The 20,838-nt window shown below is 44.3% G+C and overlaps 3 protein-coding genes and 1 long non-coding RNA gene across 7 annotated transcripts; 1 reads left to right on the plus strand and 3 right to left on the minus strand.

Moving 5' to 3' along the window:
* The first annotated feature begins 4,377 nt into the window (after positions 1-4,377).
* Positions 4,378-14,856, plus strand: LOC100833110 (mitogen-activated protein kinase 4). Of its 4 annotated transcripts, XM_003576238.4 has the most exons (12): positions 4,378-4,789; positions 4,888-5,726; positions 6,782-8,845; positions 9,111-9,166; positions 9,520-9,680; positions 9,806-10,058; positions 10,291-10,510; positions 10,599-10,728; positions 11,535-11,762; positions 11,883-11,948; positions 13,223-13,651; positions 13,808-14,856. In XM_003576238.4, the coding sequence occupies exons 2-12, from the start codon at positions 4,894-4,896 to the stop codon at positions 14,492-14,494; spliced, it is 5,127 nt and encodes a 1,708-aa protein (XP_003576286.1). In that variant the 5' UTR covers positions 4,378-4,789; positions 4,888-4,893; the 3' UTR covers positions 14,495-14,856. The 4 variants fall into 4 exon arrangements, with proteins under 4 accessions (XP_003576286.1, XP_014758256.1, XP_014758257.1 ...); XM_014902770.2 differs by having other exon boundaries at positions 4,378-5,726; XM_014902771.1 differs by lacking the exons at positions 4,378-4,789; positions 4,888-5,726; positions 6,782-8,845; positions 9,111-9,166 and having other exon boundaries at positions 9,520-9,661.
* On the minus strand, positions 12,606-13,258 carry LOC112272347. Its single transcript, XR_002966013.1, has 2 exons — positions 13,116-13,258; positions 12,606-13,025 (listed from the first exon to the last, which is right to left on the minus strand). It is a non-coding gene; the product is annotated as an uncharacterized LOC112272347 (long non-coding RNA).
* Positions 14,857-15,166: 310 nt separating the features above from the next.
* LOC100846149 (macrophage migration inhibitory factor homolog) lies at positions 15,167-16,018 on the minus strand. The gene is made up of 3 exons (XM_003577769.4): positions 15,828-16,018; positions 15,508-15,708; positions 15,167-15,389 (listed from the first exon to the last, which is right to left on the minus strand). The coding sequence occupies exons 1-3, from the start codon at positions 15,936-15,938 to the stop codon at positions 15,354-15,356; spliced, it is 348 nt and encodes a 115-aa protein (XP_003577817.1). The 5' UTR covers positions 15,939-16,018; the 3' UTR covers positions 15,167-15,353.
* A 708-nt stretch (positions 16,019-16,726) lies between these two features.
* LOC104585060 (disease resistance protein RGA2-like) lies at positions 16,727-18,215 on the minus strand. Its single transcript, XM_024454613.1, has 2 exons — positions 17,613-18,215; positions 16,727-17,527 (listed from the first exon to the last, which is right to left on the minus strand). Exons 1-2 carry the CDS (start codon positions 18,213-18,215, stop codon positions 16,727-16,729), a joined length of 1,404 nt encoding a protein of 467 aa, XP_024310381.1.
* Between the last annotated feature and the right edge of the window lie 2,623 nt (positions 18,216-20,838).

Below are 20,838 nucleotides of genomic sequence, written 5' to 3' on the forward strand. Positions count from 1 at the left end.
TGTCTACTTGTATCGTGTTTCCAAGGTGGTACTGCATAGGGTAACCCGAACATGGTGAGACAAATCTTTATCTAGATTCTCCTAAAACAATAATCTTTATGCAAATTGGATTTTTGTTGTGATTCTTGGGTTTTAGCCGTTCCATAAACCTCTACACAAAGCGGAATCAGTTGATGTGATCGGAGGAGCCCATTGCAAAGCGAGATACATGCCTTACCTGAAGCCCGCAAGAGAAGATATACACTGCCATTTTGTATATTGATGTACTTTCATTGTTGTTTACCGTAGCAAAACAGAGACTTCAAACAAAATCTTGATAGTCTTGTTTCTACAATTTAATGGTGGTGTTTGCTCTGCATGTTATTACAAATTAACAAAATAAAACAAAATGGAATTGTCATGCTTTGGAAAGAAAAAATGCAGTCGCTCGATGTATAAGATACAAATCCAAGTCACTTATTTCTGACATGGAGGGATTCTTATACAAATTCAAATCACTTATTTCCGGACGGAGGGATTTGACAATGATGTGGATGGTTCGAATATTTATATCTCCGTTGCAACGCACGGACACTTAACTAGTACCAGTATAATGCTCATGCGTTGCCACGCCTTTTAATTTCTTTTGTTTTCACATGTCTATAGTAAAGACAACGACATAATTTGACATTCAATCGAAATGAATGAGTAAATTTCAACATTGCTTAGGGCCTCTTTGGATTGAAGGATTTTCATAGGATTCTAGTCCTTAGGAATTTTTCCTAAATGAGCCCTTTGGATCGTAGGAATGAACTTGGCAAAATCCTATGGAATCCATCCCTTTGGCCTCAATTTCATAGGAATTCACACATGAGTTCAAACCTCATTCTTTTTTCCTTTGAAAGTTTCAATGCATCTACTATCTCTCTCCTCTCTTACTCTATCTAATCTCAAAATTCCTATATTTTTCCTATGATAGCATCAAACACACTTCTCAAACAATGATTTTGGTTCCTATAGGATTCAAAATGCCATGACATCTCAATCTTATGATTTTCCTATTCTTAAGTTTTTCTAATCCTATGATCCAAAGAAGCCCTTATTTCTTTTAGAAACGTTAATACGAAATGTTCGAAGAGAGATTCTTCCCCTTGAACTTGTGAAATTTGTACCTAATGGAAGCAAAATCAAAAGATACACAAAAATGCATGGAAAGAACTGACACAATAGCATACACACACATACTAATTGGTTTGAGAAGTGTTGGCAAACGGACGACGAGAAACCTAACAGAGCATGAATCTCATGCATTACAAATAACATACAAACGCATACTAATTTCATCTCTACACTATGCTATGCACAGATTTTTTTTTTCTATTTTGATGCTATAGACATACAAAGGGCCTTCAAATTTCCATGCTTTTTTGAGGCAGACAGAGTAGGCGAAATGCCTACTGTGAATTCAGATTTCCATGCTCTGCACATACATACATGGTGCCTTTATATTCTCGTACTCTGCACATACACACATGGATCTAGCAATCACAGATGCTAATGCTATAGACATACACGGATCAGTCACAAAGAAGCCAAGGTTGGGGGAAGGACATGCACATATAAACCTAAAGAAGTCATGCTCCAATCAGATCGAACAGGCTGAACGACGAAACACAATTGAGGTCAGACCATGGTGTTGATCTGGCGGCTGCATCGTATATAGTCTTCTCTTCGATCTTGATTTACATCGCCAGCTTACTCTAGTTTCTGGGAGCCCGGATTATTAGAATTAAGTTAATTAACATCGCCAGCCCCCATCGCCCACCATCTCCTAGAGCCCGCATCACCTAGAAACTACCCATGTACTGTAAAGAAAATCTCTATGAACTGTTTGCCGACGAATCAATCTCACAGATTCACACGCAGGCCAGCGACGAAGGAGCTCCTCTGCCGCTTGCTGCCGATGCTTCGGCCGGAGTCCACGAGGGAAGGCGGGGCAGTAGGGGTAGGGAAGGACGGCGGGAGCGGCAGGTGGATGGGGGAGGCTACCAGCGCCTCCGGTGGCAAGAAGCAGCGTCCAACGGGAGCAGCGGGAAACAGGGCGGAGGCCAACGGGAGCATTTGGGGCGGGCGGGCGGCCGGGAGGTACGCGGACGCTCCGGCCAGGCAGTAGGCGGCGGCTGCAATTTTTTGGGGCGGCAGCGGGAGCAGCTCGAGGAGGGAGGCGGCAGCGACTCAGATCACGGCCTCGGCCTCTCGGGGACTCCGCATTGCTCCATGGCGGACCATAGGAGAAAGTGCAAAATTGCACAAAATCCCAGTTTCTACAAAACAATTCACAGTTTTGTCCGCAATATGACTCCACGTTGATTTCTTAAAAAAGAAAGGGGTAAATTGCAAATATGCGTGTGAGACGTCTTCCTGCTTTTATTATTAGGGGTAGATAGATATTTTCATACTATACTCATTTGATATTGTAATGTTACTATATTTTTCTATAAACCAAATAACACTTGAATAATTTTGACTCAGGACAAAATTAGGACTTCTAAATTATATTTAGGAACGGGGAAGAGTAAGGACGTGTACAATGGGGGTGACATCAGCTTTCTTTTAACGGTGCCATATAGGATAAAATCTGATGTGGAAAAGAGAGAAACGAAGAAAAGACTCAAGCCTTCTCTTAATTAAGAGATGATCTCTTCACAAGAATGATAAGGCAAAGATAAGGCAATTTTCCCATTGTACTAGATTTCATCTTTTCTTAGCATTTATTTAGTTAATTTATTCATCCAAGCATTAATTTTAAGATATAACATGAAGAGATAACCCATTGTATAACATGTTTTGTTGTCTTTTCTAAATGACGTTGAACACCTAAGATAAGACACTCTTATCAACCATTGTACATGCCCTAAGTGTGGTTGTAACAGCTCCAACTCCAAATCATTCGTAACTTCATTTTTTCGTGGAATTGGAACTGACGGTACTTAGGAGATTTTTGGCACTCCCTTTATTTTTAAATATATGTACATATGAGGTTGTTTAAAGTCAAACTTTGTCAACTTTGACCCACTTTCTAGTAAAAACCACAAACATATGCAATACCAAATTAGTATCATTATGACTGTTATTAAGTTTATTTTCATACTGCATTGGTTTGGTACTCTCTCCGATCCATACTAATTGTCTCAAATTTATCCAAATATGGATGTATCAATGCCTAAGAAGCGTCTAGATACATGTAATATTTTGACAATTAATACGGATCGAAGAGAGTATTACATATGTGTTGGTGTTTTTTATTTACAAGTTTGGTCAAAATTAACAAACTTTGACTTAGTATAACCCAAATATACACATATTTAAAACAGAAAATAATTGTACCTTCTTCTATTTTAGAAATTCAAATGGAAGTATGAATGATGGGCTCCCAAATCCGAGGAGCGATGCCCGACACAACTATTGCTTTTTTGCTCTAGAGGCGGCACACGTAGGGCTGAAAACCAAATCGCATTCGGTCGGATAATACTCATATCATATTCCATATTTTTTGTCAGATTTGGAAACCGTTCGGATGCGCGTTTGAATGTAAAAATGGATATGGTATGGTAGCAAAAGGGTGCCCGATTTTAAGACGGATAATGATCAACGGATAATGCGCGCCTAGAACACACAATCTAGTAATCAACGATGGCTGCACACACCGAAGATTCGATGTCACAAGGAGCCAGCGGCGCGAACCAGACGATTATCCGAATTATTAGTGTCGGGTTATCCGACGGTGATTATCCGCCAGATAACCCTCGTGTCATATATCCGTATCCGTACCCATAGATAATTTTCTTCCCATCGTCGTATTCGAAAACGGATTGGATCGGTGATTAGAGCATCTCCAATAGTCTGATTCAGCTGTTACTAAGGCATGATGTATCAGTAGTTTTCCAACGTGGAACAAGGAATGGGAAGAAAACGAGGTAAGCCGTATATGGAAGAAGAAACGGTTCTTACGAAAACCAAGGAGCAAGTATCGGCACTTTTCTCTATTGGAAGCTCGGTGGTTACTTAAAATCTAGTTTTGGTGGCCCCGCTAAACTTGTGCTAGATTGATTGTGCATGGCACTCCACCCACGTCCTGTCCACACGTCTAGTACCCATAGAAGCTTGGATGCACAAAATAGGTAACAAAGTTGGAGTGCAACATGGATCAGCCTGAATCAAACACACATGTGAACTTTATAGGATCTCAGTATAACAAGCCTAGTACCGAGCTGTTGGAGAACACGTTACTTTGAGTAGCGCATGATACTCACTCTCTCACCTGTTAGCAAGGAAAGTACCAGCTTATTGAACAAGGGACCTGAGTACTTATTGAAGATGCCCTTATGATATAACCACTTTCCCTTTGGGCTTTTGCACAAGGGAAAGCGTTAGAGGCCGAAAAGTCACGCCCACCAATCGTTGACCAGCTTTCGCTAGGTCCAACCGGAGCCATGGCGGCGAAGCATCCAGACCTGCATCTCGCCGCCGTCCTCCCGTCCGTCGCATCTGCGGCGGCGGACGAGTCCTGCGCGTAGTCCGCGCCCATCATCCACCTCGCGCTTCCTCGACCCGAGCAGCCCTGCCTTCTTCCATCTTCCTCGTCTGCTCTGCTTTGCTCTGCCCTCGCTAACTCGTCGGCGGTGAGCGCCGGCGCAGGGTGCGCTCGAGCGCCGCCCCCGCCCCATACCCTCCACCGCCAGGGAGGATTTACCCCTGCGGCCCTGCTGTAGTTGCCACTTCCCAAGTCCAATCCAGGATCTATTCTTCGGTAGGGGAACTCTCTCTTGCATGCATTTTTTAGGGGAAATCTCTTACTCCGTACATGCTTTAACTCTGCATCTTTATGCACTGGGGGGCGAGATACAGCTAAAGATGAAGCTGAGTCCGATTAGTGCTTCGTTTGGTGCCATGGGATCTCTTCCACAGAAGCTCGACGAGCTCCTGTCGACCGGACACTGGGCTCTGAGTGGGGTTGTGATGGATGAGATTGAGGAACTCACAGCCGATCTTCACATACTGTGCAACCTTCTTCTGAAGCTCTCAAATGTGCATGACCCTCCTCCGACGGTGAGGTTCTGGATGAAGGAAGTGCGCGAGCTGTCCTATGATGTGGAAGACTGTGCCGACCAATTCGTCATTGCTAATGACCGTGCAGTGATGCGAAGAGCCAAGATCCATAGAGCTACTATCCGTACGATTATTATTACTCGGTTAAAGATTAGTCGCCTTCCGAAGAGGCGGAAGTGGCGCTTATGGATGACTGACAAGGTCGCGGAGTTCAGGACTCGAGTGCAGGACGCGACTCAGCGTTACTGGAGATATAAGTTTGATGATTGTGCTTCCAATCCTGGATACGCTAGTGTTGGCCATGAGTTTGCAACTGTGTATGCACAGCCTGGCGATCTTGTTGGCATAGAAGGTCCTATGGATGAGCTTGAGCAGTGGTTGACCGATGGAGAGGAGCAGCTGAAGGTGATTTCCATTGTTGGTCTCGGAGGAGTCGGTAAGACCACACTTGCCCAAAAATTGTGGGCTACACTCAAAGGACAATTCTTGTGCAGAGCATTTGTGCGGACAGCTCAGAAGCCTGATATGAGAGGTATTCTCAGGAACATACTCTTGCAAGTTCGTCCGCACCAACTCCCTAACCGTGGCGAGATGCACCACCTGATTCATGATCTCAGGGAATATCTACAGGACAAGAGGTATGAGTCCCCTGTAGCCATTTCTTTTACTTCTGTATCAGTAGCTCTAACTATTTGTGGATTTACACTTCATAAAGCACAAGTTATACAATCATTGTCCAATTAGATGCACGCTTCGGTTCGCAACATAGATCAATTTTCTTAGGGATTACCGTCTCATCATGGAAAGGTCATTGAGAAAATTGACTTGCGGTATTTCAATTCTTTAACGCCCATTTAAAATGGGAGAGGAAGTGTCATGCAGAGCCAACAGTATAACCGATGCCACGAGCCACCTGAGATGGCAGATTTGGCAAGGGCTTACAGATAAGCCAAGTTCTGTTTAGTTTTAGTTTGTCTTATTTTGAAGTTAAGCTCTATTTGTTTAGGCTTCAGCTTCTGGCTGCTTTTTCAGTACCTAGTCTGAAGTTTGTACATAAAAGCAAAAGCAATTAGAGGGCACCTTTTTGGGGCTCCTGTGGGTTGGTTCTCAGGACTTCTTTCTGACAGCTACTTCTGAAAAAGCTCCAACCCAAACAAGTATGTCCTTGGAAGATTTACTTTCAAACCTTAAGTTCCTCGGTTTCTTATTGATTACTCCCTCTGTTTCGAATTAGTTGTACATGCATCGTTTTAGAGACAAAATACCACTTGATCTTTTTTTTTGCGCAAAGAATACCACTTGATCTCCCTCTTCATATTCCCATGCAATGCACCATGTATTCGATCTTCTCTAATCTCTTTTTAGCCCCACCTCCCTTCATCCAATAGGATGATAGCATTAAAATTCTTTTCCTAGGAAAATTAAGAGCACAATGCTTAAATAGGCTTTGGAAATCTAAATGTACAAGTATTTTGAGAAACTTGCAAGGCGCATATGTACAACTAATTTAAAATGGAGTATATTGCTTTTGTTAGGGACGACAATATATCATGGTGTGTGCTGTATGTCAGAACTCTGAATCCTTGTATATCCCAAAAGAAACCAATGCTCTTGAAAAAATATTTGCCCATTTTATATTGTCTTTTGGTGTTCGGCTAACAAGCATGTTTATTATGTATATAATATTTTTCAGGTACTTTGTTATAATTGATGACTTGTGGGCTGCATCAGTATGGGATGTTGTTAGTCGTGCTTTTCCAGAGGGCAATTGTTGTAGCAGAATAGTGACTACAACTGAAATTATGGAAGTGGCTCTGGCATGCTGTGATTATTGCCCTAAGCATATCTGTAAGTTGGAAACTCTTAGTGACGATGACTCTGAAAAATTATTGCTGGAAAGAATTGTTGTCTCAGGAAATCAAATTCCTCAACAGCTCGATGATGTTTTACCACAGATTATGAGAAATTGTGGTGGCTTGCCACTAGCAATCATCATTGTAGCCAGCCTTTTAGTAAGCCAACCTGAGAAATTGGAGCAATGGGGCCACACACAGAATTCTTTTGGTTCTATTTTTGGGACAAATCCTACCATGGAAGGGTTTATCAGACAAATATTGAGCATTAGCTTCAATAGTCTTCCATATTATCTGAAGACCTGCCTGCTTTATCTTAGTTCATATCCAGAGGGATGCCTATTCTTGAAAGATGATTTGGTGAAGCTATGGGTAGCTGAGGGTTTTATACATGCAAAAGAATGGGAAGACATGGAGGATCTCGCCGGGCGCTATTTTGATGAGCTTGTCAATGTGGGTCTGATACAAGTTATGGATATCAACTATAATTATAAGTTGCCATCTTATTCAGTGCACCACATGGTACTTGATTTCATTACATGCAAGTCCATTGAAGAGAACTTCATCACTGTAGTGGATTATTCTGAAACAACAACACCGCTTACTGATAAAGTTCGTCGATTGTCGCTTCACTTTGGCAGTGCAACACATGCAACTACACCAGCAAGTGCCAGATTATCGAATGTTCGATCACTCTTCTATTTTGGACTGTTTAACTGCATGCCCTCATTCATGGTGTTTAAGCTTCTCCGGGTTTTAATCCTTAATTTTTGGGGTGATCCTGGAAATACGAGTTTCAACCTTACAGGAATTTGTGAACTGGTTTGGTTGAGATATCTGCAGGTCTCATGTAATGTCACCGTAAAGCTACCAGATCAGATTGAATCGATGGGACACTTGGAAACACTGGAAATAAAGGCAAAAGTATATGCTGTTCCACTGGACATTGTTCGACTTTCGAGCTTGTCACATCTCCATCTTCGAGGCGGGACAATACCTAATGGGATTGGGTGCATGAGATCTCTACGTACACTCAAGTATTTTGACCTCGTCAATAAGTCTGTAGACAATTTACGGGGCCTTGGCGAGCTAGCAAACCTGCGGGATCTCCATCTCACATATTCATCATCCCTGCCTAGTGAACATTTGAAGAGAAATCTGATAGCTCTGGCCTCTTCACTTGGGAAACTTTGTAACCTCAAATCTCTCACTTTGGCTTCTGAAACTGCTGCCACAGTTGTTCCCTTTGATGGCTCTATTAGCATGTCTTCTACTCCCGCCTTTCTCGAGAGACTTGAGTTGTTACCATCCATTTGCATCTTTTCCAGACTGCCCAAGTGGATCTTTCAGTTCCAAAAACTCTGCATTTTGAAAGTTGCTGTTAGAGAACTGCTGGCGAATGATATTGATAGCATCACAGGATTACCATCCCTCACAGTTCTCTCATTATGTGTCCATACAGCTCCTGGCCAAAGGATCGTCTTCAACGACGGGGCTTTCCCAGTTCTCAAGTATTTCAAGTTTAGGTGTGGTGTCCTTTCCATGTCTTTCATGGCTGGGGCCATGCCCAATCTTCGTAGGCTCAAGTTAGGTTTCAACACCCACGTCGGGGAGAAGTACGGCAATATGCTTGCCGGAATTGAGCACCTTTTAAATCTCCAGGACATTGCTGGAAAAATTGGGGTTGCCACCGAATCTGACAGGAAGGCTGCAGAGTCTGCGATCAAGGGCGCCATTAGCAAGCATCCACAGAGTCCTATGCTTAACGTACAATGGGTGGATCTGGTTGAGGAAGAATATCATGCTTCAGAGAAACAGCATGGGAGGCAAGAAAAAGGCTTATCAGGTGAAAACCACGCGGTTTTAGAGAAAGCTAAAGATACGAAGAAACATGCTGATAGCGGGTACAGATCTTTCTTATTCTAGCAGCAATTCTTTTCAACCTCGCCTTTATTTATTCATTTTCCTCCAATATTGCAATTATCTTTCAAAACAAAAAGACTATTAACCAAAAAGATCAATCGCTATTACAAATCTCTCTTGATCATTTCCCCGTACTGTAAAACATAGCATGATGAAGTATTTGCCAAACCAAAGCTTACTGTATTATATTATTCATTTTATTTTCTTGACTTATAATATTTGACAAAAAATATGTGTTCTCATCAGGGTGTCTCAACTTCCCGATCTTCCATCAACTGTTTCTTCAAGTCGCCTGAAGTCAGGTAGTTTGGTTTCTTTCCTACCTAGAATCAGGTCTTGCTTCAATATTAGCCTCTTTCTGGATTTGGGTAGCTTGGTAAAATGTAAAATCATCCGATCAGTGATATCTTTCTGGGCGGGCAGTAAATGGAATGTGATTTTTGTTTCTATTTTGCAATTATTACGAGGCAGACATGATACACTCAAAACATGCCCCACAAATATTTTAACCCACTTTCCATTGCAAAATCTTTCTCATGGTTGTGGGTATTTACAGGTCAAATTATCGTTTCATAGTGTTCTGGATTATCTAGAAACATTTTTTGAATGAAATAAAATACCTGCTCTTATTTGAACTTGTTTGTTGTGTTATTAGAAAACATAGCTCAAGCTAGTAAACATCATGTCCTGGAGAGCATGTTATGTGATGAAAGCGCCCAGCCAGAAAGTCTTGAGGTATCAGTCTTGGAGGACATCACGAACAATTTCTCTGATGATCAAGAGATCAGTAAAAATAGGTTCGTAGTAGTTTACAAGGTATACCTGCTTCTTAATTGAGCAATCATACAGATTTTGAAAATCTCAGGCATACTTAACCTGAATGCTGTGAATATATAATATTTTGAATGTTCATGCCCATCCTAACACGAGAATTTAAACAGGGAGAGCTTCAAAATGGGAGTGTTGTTGTTGTCAAGAGGTTTACAATTGCAATTGATTACAACCTATTTCTCGATGCGGTTGACTGCCTGATGAGTGTTAAGCACAACAACATAGTGCGATTTCTAGGTTACTGTGCTAACTCACAAGAGAATGCGGCAAAGGAAGGAAGCAAAAGTGTGTCTGTAGTGACGCAAGAGAGGTTGTGCTGCTTCGAGTATCTACGCAATGGAAATCTTCAGATGCATCTTACTGGTATGTAAGGTGATGAGACCCAGTTGATTCCTGCATGTATTTTAAACATTTATTGACGACCACTTGTCTACAAATCTTCTTTTTGTTCAGCATGTCTCATTATCTAATATGACAAACGAAACAGAATAGTAATGGTGCTTGTTATATGATTGTCAAAATTTCCAAGTTTTTTCATGTTTCCTGATGTTCTTTTTTTTTAAGAGTTTCCTAATGTTCTATGTTTACTTCACAGATGAATCTTGTGGATTTGACTGGCAAATGTGGTATCAAATAATTGAAGGAATTTGTCAGGGTGTGCATTATCTTCATAACAAAAGTATTACTCCTTTAGACCTCAATCCAGCCAATATAATGTTTGATGACAAAATGGTACCAAAAATAGTGCATTATGCTTATACAAGATTCTTGGGTGAAGCCACAAGTCCTGTCCTTACAAATATCGGCGACTCATTGTAAGCCAAACCTATGTTGTGAATTCGTTGTTTTGTCAGACATTAACAGGATTGGAATTCCATTGTGCCTGATATCAACTTTATGTAGGGCATACATGGCACCAGAATACTTCGGTTTTGGAGAAATCACATCCAAGTCTGACATATACAGTTTGGGGGTTATAATTATGCAGATAGTGACTGGAGAAAATAAAAAGGACTTCCCAAGCATACAAAGTGTAAGACTAATTTTATCTAACCACTTAGTATAAAGTTATCATTTTTGGAATGATCAGGTTACAATTACATTACAAAGTTGCATATTATCATCCTTAAGAGCATATCTGGTACACTTGTATTTAATGCAGTAAAATGGTGATGGAAAGAAGAGATAGATAGTATAATCTTTATTATTATCTACTAATTTATAGTTGGCAGTGATGGTACGTCCTCCCGCATTCCAAAAAGAAGATTAGGCCCCAGCAAATCTAATCTAAACATCCTGATTCCAAAATTAGGACCCTCAAATCTAATATAATTAACATGTTCCTTATGTATATACAATTAGCACCAGGTTTTCCAAAAGTTAGGGGCAAATAAAGAGAAAAAATCCAGAAGGAGGACATATTCCTTGTGTAAAAACATTTGTTAGATTAAAAATTAACATACTCCCTCCGTCCAACAAAAGATGTCTCAAGTTTGTTAAAATTTGGATGTATCTAGACATGACTTAGTATATAGATGCATTCAAATTTGGTCAAAGTTGAGATATCCTTTGTTGGACGGAGGGAGTAGTACAATGAATTATGCAGCAACATGATGGCACTCAGCTAGTAAAGATAAAATCTGCATTCGTAGCAAAACTTTTTCTTATTGATAGTCATAGTGAGTGCAACTGCATGCAGTTTGTTTTTACTTATAGTGAGTGCAACTGTATGCAGATTGTTTTATTTCACAAATTTTATTCATGTCTGAATAGTTATGGTCCGTGGTTTATAATAATAATACCTGATGTTTGATTCAAACTCTGTTTTGCCAATTATAGGTACTTGAAAGTTGGAGAAGTAGGTTGGAATCAGATGGATCGCAGGGGCACACATCACTGGAAACATGTTACCTTCAAGTAAATTTATGCTATCTGATAGGGATAAGATGCATAGAGCATGACCCGGGAAAAAGACCCAATACACGGGATATCATCGATAGCCTTGATACATTGGAAATTATGGAATGTTTAGTTAAACATGACGTAGGTAATTCATCTCTAGAACAGGTATGATCACTGGTGGCATAGATACTTGCACTCCTTAATTTAATGTCAAGTGAGAACATGTTTCAGAATTTGTGTTTTGCTGCAATAAGCACTTTCTCTAAGTTGATGGCTTATATGCAGATGTTGGTCTGTTCTAAAGTTGAAGAACCAAAAGCATTACCAGCTCCCCCATCAGTGTCTTGTAAGGTGAGTTCCCTCAAACAAGCAGCAAAGCCTTAATGATTTTTCCAAGTACTACTTAGTTAGATTTCAAAAAAGAATCAGCTGTGTGCATCCTGTTATGCTTGAAACCGTGAGTTGTATTTGCTTGATGCGATGATGAGAATCAATAAAATGCCCCCTACCGAAAAAAAGTTTTTTAAAAAGGAGATCAGAGATTAATTGTAAGTAGTTTTAAGTTTTAACACAATCTATTTCACGAAATGTGCAAGAATATTTCAATTACATAACAAAAAGATCTCATATTAAAAGGTCATGTCAATCCCCCTGATCCTGTTTAGGAGCAAGATGAATCCCCCTGCTTCGATAAAAAAAAACTGATCCCGAGGAGAGGGCCTGGAGTCCTGGAGTGGGAGTCTCGACTCTCGAGTCAGGGCGGCGGCGTGCACCATGTGTCGCGTGGCCATGTGAGCTGCTGGGCCGGTGCGCCCGGGTATCTATGGGTGCGGCTCGCTGCCGTGGTTCCCTGTGCTGCCGCGTGTTCCTTTCCTCGCTGTCGTCTCTGACTCTCTCCTCAGCGGCAAAAACCCATCGCCATCTCTCGAGCCAGCAGTGGCACTGGTGCGCCTCTTCCCTCCCCCCCCCCCCGGCAATAAAATATAGCGGGTGCTCCCCCTCCGCGCGGTCGCACTCTCTCTATGCCCTCGCGCTTCCCCTTCCTTTCCCCGGGCTGCTTCATCCGCTTGCTCTCCGGTTCGGCCTCTTCAGATCTGCTGCTGCTGCTGCCAAGGCGAGGCCAGTCGGCGCCGCGTGCCCGCGTACTGGTGAGTCGATCGATCCCCTTCGGGAGCTCAAGGGGACGAAAGCCCCTTCTTCTTTTTGCGATGCGTAGTAAAAGCGGTCCACTTGCTGTATTTTCCGGCGAATTGGGCTGCTTCCGGCAGCCGCTAGGATGCTCGCGTTAGGTAGCATGGCAGGGCAGGAGGATTTGCGTCGGAATGCGGGGAATTGAGTCCGATTCGGCGGTGAATTGTTGCTCCAACGCTGGGATTGGGGGAAGGGGTGTGTGCCGTGTGCCGTGTGCCTCCGGTACACAACAGAGCACTGGGCCAGCCAAACAAATGTTAGACACTTGTTGATTGTTGTGTTAAGCGTGAGGACTGAGGAGGATAAAAGCGTGGGAATTTTGCCTACCATGGTAGAAGTGTCAAGTTCAGAGTAGAAAATAGTAACTTTTTCCTGTTGTTGGACTTGGGTTATCTCCTCTTCTAGAATGCTAACTGTATCTTCCCTTTCCTCAGTTGAAAATGGCGATGATGGTGGATCCTCCTAATGGCACGGGAAACCATGGGAAGCACTACTACACGATGTGGCAAACCATGTTTGAGATCGACACCAAGTACATGCCGATCAAGCCCATCGGAAGAGGAGCTTATGGGATAGTTTGCTCCTCTACAAATCAGGAGAACAACGAGAAGGTTGCGATAAAAAAGATAAACAATGTCTTTGACAACCGCGTGGATGCACTGAGGACGCTGCGGGAGTTGAAACTCCTTCGGCACTTGCGTCATGAGAATGTTATTGCTTTGAAGGACATAATGATGCCTGTACATAGGAGGAGCTTCAAGGATGTTTACTTGGTCTTTGAACTTATGGATACTGATCTGCATCAGATAATCAAGTCATCTCAACCGCTTTCCAATGACCACTGCCAATATTTCCTTTTTCAGGTACATGCGTGCTATGTTTTCCATTCTTACTTTTTGCTTACCGGCCTCTCCACGTAATGCTTCTTTTATTCACCATTCGGCTCATAGTTTTGTGATTTCTCTTGTCTCTGCCAACCAATCAATATTCTAAGATGCTGCCATTTCTCTTGACTGTAGCTACTCCGAGGTCTGAAGTACCTTCATTCAGCAGGGATACTCCATAGAGACCTGAAGCCAGGGAACCTTCTGGTTAATGCAAACTGTGATCTGAAAATCTGTGATTTTGGTCTGGCTCGCACAAATAACACCAAAGGTCAGTTTATGACTGAATATGTTGTAACCTGCTTGTACAGAGCTCCTGAGCTGCTGCTCTGTTGCGACAACTATGGCACGTCCATAGATGTCTGGTCTGTTGGCTGCATCTTTGCTGAGCTACTTGGCCGCAAGCCGATTTTCCCAAGAACCCAGTGCCTCGATCAGCTTAAGCTTATAGTTAATGTCCTTGGCACCATGAGTGAGAATGACCTTGAGTTCATTGACAACCCGAAAGCTCGCAAGTACATCAAATCCCTTCCATACACCCCAGGCACTCCCCTCACTAGTATGTACCCACAAGCACATCCTCTTGCCATTGATCTGTTGCAGAAGATGCTTGTCTTCGATCCTTCCAAAAGGATTAGTGTCACTGAGGCTCTGGAGCACCCCTACATGTCTCCTCTGTATGACCCAAGTGCGAACCCTCCTGCTCAGGTGCCCATCGATCTTGATATAGACGAAAACCTCGGCGTGGAGATGATCAGAGAAATGTTGTGGCAGGAGATGCTACAGTACCACCCTGAGGCTGCCAGAATGGTGAATATGTGACAAGCAGTAATGAACATGTGAAAGCAGCGTGCCACACCAGGGTCTTGACATGTTCGGCTTTTGGATAAAGCTTACTGCGATTATCGCACCTATCAAGTTGTTGCAATGCATGTCCAGTGATCTGTTTCGTAAATATATGTGTACAATAAGGTAGTATGTGGAATTTTCCTGCCATGACTACTTGTAGTATATATGTTGTAACTGTGTACTGTGTTGTAGAAGCGGAATTCGGGTATTATGAGTTCAGTTATGAAGGCCGGTGTAAGTTGTAATCTTAGACGCTGCTCTACATGTATGGAGGTCTGAACTATTAAGTGGCATTGATCCCATCTATTTGCTTCATGGTGATTTGCCTTTAAATCTGTCTTGGTCCTTGCAGAGCAGTAGAAATTGCAGTTTGTATGGTGTTCTTATGTTTGGCTCAAAATGTATAGATTCTGAAGCTCCCTGCAATGTCCAGTGCAGTACTAAACTGGTATACTCAGTGATTGTGCTAATACATGGTGGTGAAAGTTTTAGTTCTATTTCCTGGGAATGTTTCCCTGGGAAAAGAACCTATCAAACCTAACCTCAAAAGAGTTCTGAACTCTCAAGCTCTCAGCTACTTTAAGTTTCTTTCACTCTGTTTTGGACGTATTGCATGTCACAACTTGCCAGAACACATAAACAGAATAACTCTGAAGCAATCAAGCAAGCAGATCCTTCATTCGGCTGAATCAAAGCACGGTTCAGATATGTGCGGAACATTAACTGGCAAAGATCGAAGAAGCAAGTGATACACGGTGGGGTATTTTCCGTTTTTGAGGGAAACTATGGCGATAATATCCCGACATCATCTGGTGACCTACTGATGTACTTGTCAGAACGTCGATCCGTTGAAGCCCAAATTGTATCCCTGCAGCGCCAAAACGAAGGGACACAAGCACATTTCTTGTTTCAGCTACAGATTTGCTTGCAAGTTGCAACAGAAAAAAGGAGATGGTACAAGATAGCGAGAGGATCAGAGTGGGTACCTGCACGTCATCGAATTTGACGTAGAATCTGCTGCGGCTGATCGAGAGCTTGGTCTCCAGGATCTCGGCGAGTGCGGCGCTGAGCTTCCCGTTCACGCCGGGGCCGAGCCCGCCGATGGACATGATCTCGCCGTAAGCCGCGGGCTCCTCGCTCCCAGCGAACGACGTCGGCACGCACCCGTTTATCGAAACCATGACGTACTGCGCCAGGCAAAGGTAACGGCCACACGAGTAAGAGCTCAGAACATGAACAAGATGCGGCATCGCATTTCGTCGAACAGATGGACTGCGCCCCTGGAGGGGATGGGTTAGTAGATTACGGATTCTGGCTTGCCGATGATCTTGGCGAGCGCCCTGGAGCAGTCCTTGAGGATGTCGGCGGCGACAATGGCGTCCACCGGCACGTTCGTGCTAATGCTCAGCTGCGGCATCGCTCGCTCGCTGCGCCTCTGCGTGGCGTGGGAATCTATGGACAGGCAGACAGGGAACGAGATGATAATGCTAAGCCGAGCAGGAAGGGACAAATAGAGGATAGCCAGGTAGAGTGGCTGGTTTTCTTTTCGAACTTTTCTTTGACTACTTCTTCAGTCCCAAAGTGATTCAAATCTGTGAGATATCTATATATTAAAATATGTTTAAATATTAGTGACGGAGCTATCTTGGGGCCAAACCAGGCCATGGCCCGTCCAGGCTTTTTATGATTTCTACACGATATTGATAATGTTTAGGCACTGTTTACACACTGTTTGTTACTGTTGGCCCGCCTAGCTTTTGAGCTGTTTGTTATTGCTAAATACATGTAATATTTTAACACTTAATATTAATATGAGACGGAAGAAGTATTTTAAAAAAAAAATTCATTAACTATAGGAGCGTATATTTGGTTGGAAGAAACTCTGCTTAGTGTGGGTAAGGTCTAGCTATATCTAAGTTGGCTGATTTTGATTTTCATTAACAACGACCAAAAACAGCAACAAGCTCGGGGGGTCCAAGAGAACGAATTGATCTCACTTACGCATGCGAACATGAGAAATGCTTTACAAAAAGAATAAGGGATCACCAACTACAGCAACGAAACACTAATGCAAACACTCTAGATCTACTAGTATCCAACAGAAAATCGAGATCATGTATGCCTGTATGGTTGGACTTTTCAAATCGAAGTTGGAATCACCATGATCTTATCGTATGTGCAAGCAACGGTCGGGATTGCCTCATCTCATACGCTGTTGAAAGTGATGCTGTACCAGTGATCCATGTACAGCGTCTCCCTGCAAAGATGGACGGTGAAGCCATCCAAGGATCCCGCAACGCTCCCGCCGAGCACGTCCCGCACGGTGAGCTCCGGCGGGCTCCGGCAGTAGCCGTACGACTGAAGGAGCCTGCCGTTGATGGGCAGGAGCTTGACCAGGACGCCGACGTGCAGCGGCCGCCGGTCGCACCGCACGGTGGCCGCGAGCACGCGGCGCCAGAACCGGGCGTCGAGGTTGGCGCCGAGAACCCCGCCGAGCACCCTCGCCTCGAGGTAGGTCCGGTCCATGTGCTCGCAGATCTCGCGGCCCACCGCCGCCGCCCGCGGGTGCTCCCGGGGGTCCGTGCCCCGGAACGCGAACGCCTTGAAGTAGTACCAGTACTCCTCCGGCGTCGGCTTGCTCAGCACCACCGGCTCCACCGTACCGAGTACCCGGGCGGCGTCGGCGTCGCGGCACGTGAAGAGAAGCTTCATCCTGCCCTCTCCGGCTCCGGTGGACGCGCCTGCGAGCTCGCGCCAGGCCGACTCGTCCATGGGCCAAGCGTCCTCGAACACGAGGAGCAGCGGCTTCGTCATCCCAGGCCGGGGCCTGCTGATGATGCGGCGCACGCCGGCCAGGTACTCCGGCCCGTCGCTCTCCCACACGGTCTGCCCCGGCAGACCGCCCTCCTTCACCACGTCCGGCGTCTCGAACCACTCGACGCGCGCGAAGTGGCCGCGCACGCGCTCGTCGGCGCAGGCGTGCTTCACGAGCGTCGTCTTGCCGACCTTCTTGGCGCCGACCACCGCGAGAACAGGCTTAGCTCAGCTCGTACGGCGGCGGCGGCGGCGGGCGGAGGAGGAAGTCGACGACGCGCTCCTTCTCGACGTGCCGCCCGAACACGCGCCGGTCCATGTACAGCGTCGTCGCCACCGCGCGGTGCACGTTCCGCGGGTAGCCCTGCACGAGCAGGATGAACCCCCTCATGCAGTCCCGCGTCAAGCTCTCCAGCTCCTGGTTCGCGTCCGCCAGCCTCCGCGCCGACGCCGACGTTAACCCGGCGCCGCCGTCGTCGCCAGCGCGGAAGACGAAGCTCGCGACGCGGGAGCGCTTCGCTCTGTGGAGCGGCGCGGATGACGACGAGCGCCGGTCGTCACCGTCGGCGTTGTTCTTGATGGCGTCGTCGAGGTCGGCCGCCTCGAGGGCGAAGCGGCCGCGGTACATGGCCTCGGTGAGCGCCTTGAGGCTGCAGAGCAGCTGGTGGTTGGTGATGTGCCGCCCCTCGGCCTCCTCGACGACGCTGCCGATGCTGCCCAGCAGCCGTTCCAGCTGCCGCCGATGGTGCACGTCCCTGGCGCCGCCGCCGCCGGCAGCGGCAGCAGCAGGCAGAGGGAACTTGTCTGCCAGGAAGGAGAACACGCGCCCAAGAATCTCGGACAGCGCTGCCGGAACAACGACTTGATTGATGAAGTCCATCGTTTTTCGACCTGATCTTCACTGACTCACTGATCACTACGTACTTCAGTTCACTGATACCAGTACTTCTCATTACAAGAGCATTAGTTTGGCTTACTACAAACTGAAATACAACCTATTTATAGTGAGCTAACCTTCTGTTTTTTTTAAAGATAGTGTAAATGACGTATAGGCTGCTAGCGACCAAATCCGGGGTCATGACGTCGTCAACAACTTTCAGCGGCTACAATTAAACCCGTGAGTGTTATGTTGCTCATAATTATTTCCTTGATCAATATTCATGGCCGTATCCACCAAACCTGGCTGAGTAGCTGACTCAGTAGGGTGAAAGAGAGAACCACCCTCGTCTCAAGGCCGAAGGTGACACGCGGAGTACCATCAACGACAACGAGATGGCGAAATCTGGAATTACGACTAGATTTTTGCCCTGACAAGGATGAAACGGAGCCTGAGAGAGGCTGAGAGCGATCCCTGTTTTTTTCTACAGAAGAATGTAAATAGGACTCTGTTTTGGAGACAAACTGAAGTTCAGGACAAAAGCATCGCTCATCTTTTTGTATACATTGCTGCGAGTCGTCTAATTAGGTATGTGACGATTTGTTTTACTTTTCTAAACGATGACTACAATCTCGAGATAACCTATACCAGGATGATAACGATAACGAGTTAGCTCGACTGGATATTAACTCATTATTATCTACGTATCTGCGTAGATCTTGAGCAACTTCTTTTATTTCTAAGATGACAACAATTTTGAGATGAAGGTGACACCGATCATAGGACAGATACAGGGTGAGCTCAATTTGATTCTGCTCGAGTCACTCGATACGAGTTAGATTCATTTGGCTACTTAACTCAACAAGATATGGACTTGATGGGTTGGGTTCGATTTGGTAAACTTGCGAGCTCCCTCCTATCCATGTTAGCAGTGGCGGAGCCAGAATTCTACTAAACCCCGGGCCAACTTGATATCATGTGTTGTTTAGCCTAAGCCCCAAACCATAACCACTCTTTATACTAAAACATAAGGGAAAATTACTTCCAAGCCCCAAGCCATGACCCTTGTTGCCTGGGGCTGGCTCCGCCCCGGCATGTCAGTCATTTAGTACAGAGTCAGTACAATTTCATACTAAATCACCGACATTATGAATCGGAGGAAGTGACTCGTTACGTTGGGTATAAAGAGCACGTACATGTACAATTGAGTGAACGATAACAAACGTACGGTACAAGATATATGCTTACCTAAATATCATTGTAAATATAAAATATAATGAAACAATTATTTCTATATTGGTTTCAAAACTCGACTTGTTATAACGCAAGTTCAAACCGAGTAACGAGCTTCCGTTCGCGAGTTCCGAAACCACGACCACTCCTTAATACAATTGTACTCCAAATTGGAGTACTAGTTAATTAGATGAACATGAAAAAACTGCATCCTGGAACGGAAGCACACACAAGGCTTGGATCGAATGGGAACACACGTGGATAATGAAACAAAACAAAAAGAGAGAGAGAAGATAAATCAACCTAAGAGAAACACTAGAGACTACCTCCATGCATTCCAGCGAAGCGTAGAAGAGTTCTTCAACCTAAGGACCGTGCATTGCGTTTGTCAATGGCGGTAGCTTTACTCTACGTAACACGTATATGACGACGGCAAGCCGACAACGTACGGCCGCTGGTAAAGTACGGAATCATGTCGCTGTTCGCGGTTAAGGTTTGAAAGAAGAAGAGTTATAAATACGAATTGCGTAGCGTTCAACCTTTTTGTACGGAGTCGTACTACTTGGTTTGTTATTATCGTACTGCAACTGTATCGTGTACAGACGAGCTTTGAATTTTCTTTTTTTTTTCTTTTCAGACATTGGGCTGCTCTCATTCAGGACTTAGGAGGTGGCGAGCTGGGCCTTTGTAATTTTGTCCACCCGGCCCAGGTGAAAGGGCCAACATCAAGCGAGCACTTTGGTTGTGGTAGGCTGTGTCTGGTAGTGGCGAAATCTCCTGGTTCTGCCCTAAAAATAAAAACAAATCTCATGGTTCTAGACTTGTGTGTACTCACTCCGTTATGTCATGCGGAGTATTAGCTTTTATTAGTACAAGATTTTGATCATAAATTATCATGTCAAGGTGTAATTTATATGACATAAAATTAGTATCGCTAGATTCGTTATCAAAAATACTTCATGATACTTGTGGTTCATGTCATATAAATCATACTTTGACATAATAATTTATGATTAAAATCTTGTGTTAACGAAAGCAATATGACATTTAAAAAAATGGAGGGAGTATGTCGTTGCCGGAGTATGTTTTCATGTTGTGTTTTGATCTGGCTTTGAAGTCTCTTTCCATTCACAAATAAGTGTATTTTTAGGTTTTGTTCTAATTCTTTGTGTGTTTACTCTGGCTTAAAAACGTACTCATATTGGCCAGTGACTTTGGTGGTGGCAGTGAGTAAATGTGTTTTTGTGTTGTCTTCTCTTCCCATGATCTGACGATGAAGTGACGCTTTAGCATTGTGCATTCGTGACATAATGCAAAGGTCTTAGGTTTTTAAGGTTAGCCATTTTCTCCATTTTAAGGAGCACAGACGCTGGTCTGGAATACCAATGAATGA

Source organism: Brachypodium distachyon, chromosome 4 (genome assembly GCF_000005505.3).
Source record: "Brachypodium distachyon strain Bd21 chromosome 4, Brachypodium_distachyon_v3.0, whole genome shotgun sequence".
In the NCBI taxonomy this organism is placed as follows: Eukaryota; Viridiplantae; Streptophyta; class Magnoliopsida; order Poales; family Poaceae; genus Brachypodium; species Brachypodium distachyon.

What these genes read in the sequence shown, in the direction of transcription:
- LOC100833110 (XM_014902770.2), top strand. Translation starts at nt 4,810, where the DNA reads ATGCATTTTTTAGGGGAAATCTCTTACTCCGTACATGCTTTAACTCTG. An exon ending in ACAAATATCGGCGACTCATT is followed by an intron (nt 10,511 to 10,598) that starts GTAAGCCAAACC and finishes AACTTTATGTAG; the next exon opens with GGCATACATGGCACCAGAAT. An exon ending in GCCAATATTTCCTTTTTCAG is followed by an intron (nt 13,652 to 13,807) that starts GTACATGCGTGC and finishes TCTTGACTGTAG; the next exon opens with CTACTCCGAGGTCTGAAGTA.
- LOC100846149 (XM_003577769.4), bottom strand. Translation starts at nt 15,938, where the DNA reads ATGCCGCAGCTGAGCATTAGCACGAACGTGCCGGTGGACGCCATTGTC. An exon ending in TCATCGGCAAGCCAGAATCC is followed by an intron (nt 15,709 to 15,827) that starts GTAATCTACTAA and finishes TGCCTGGCGCAG; the next exon opens with TACGTCATGGTTTCGATAAA. An exon ending in TCAAATTCGATGACGTGCAG is followed by an intron (nt 15,390 to 15,507) that starts GTACCCACTCTG and finishes TTGGCGCTGCAG; the next exon opens with GGATACAATTTGGGCTTCAA.
- LOC104585060 (XM_024454613.1), bottom strand. Translation starts at nt 18,215, where the DNA reads ATGGACTTCATCAATCAAGTCGTTGTTCCGGCAGCGCTGTCCGAGATT. An exon ending in GGCACGTCGAGAAGGAGCGC is followed by an intron (nt 17,528 to 17,612) that starts GTCGTCGACTTC and finishes GGCGCCAAGAAG; the next exon opens with GTCGGCAAGACGACGCTCGT.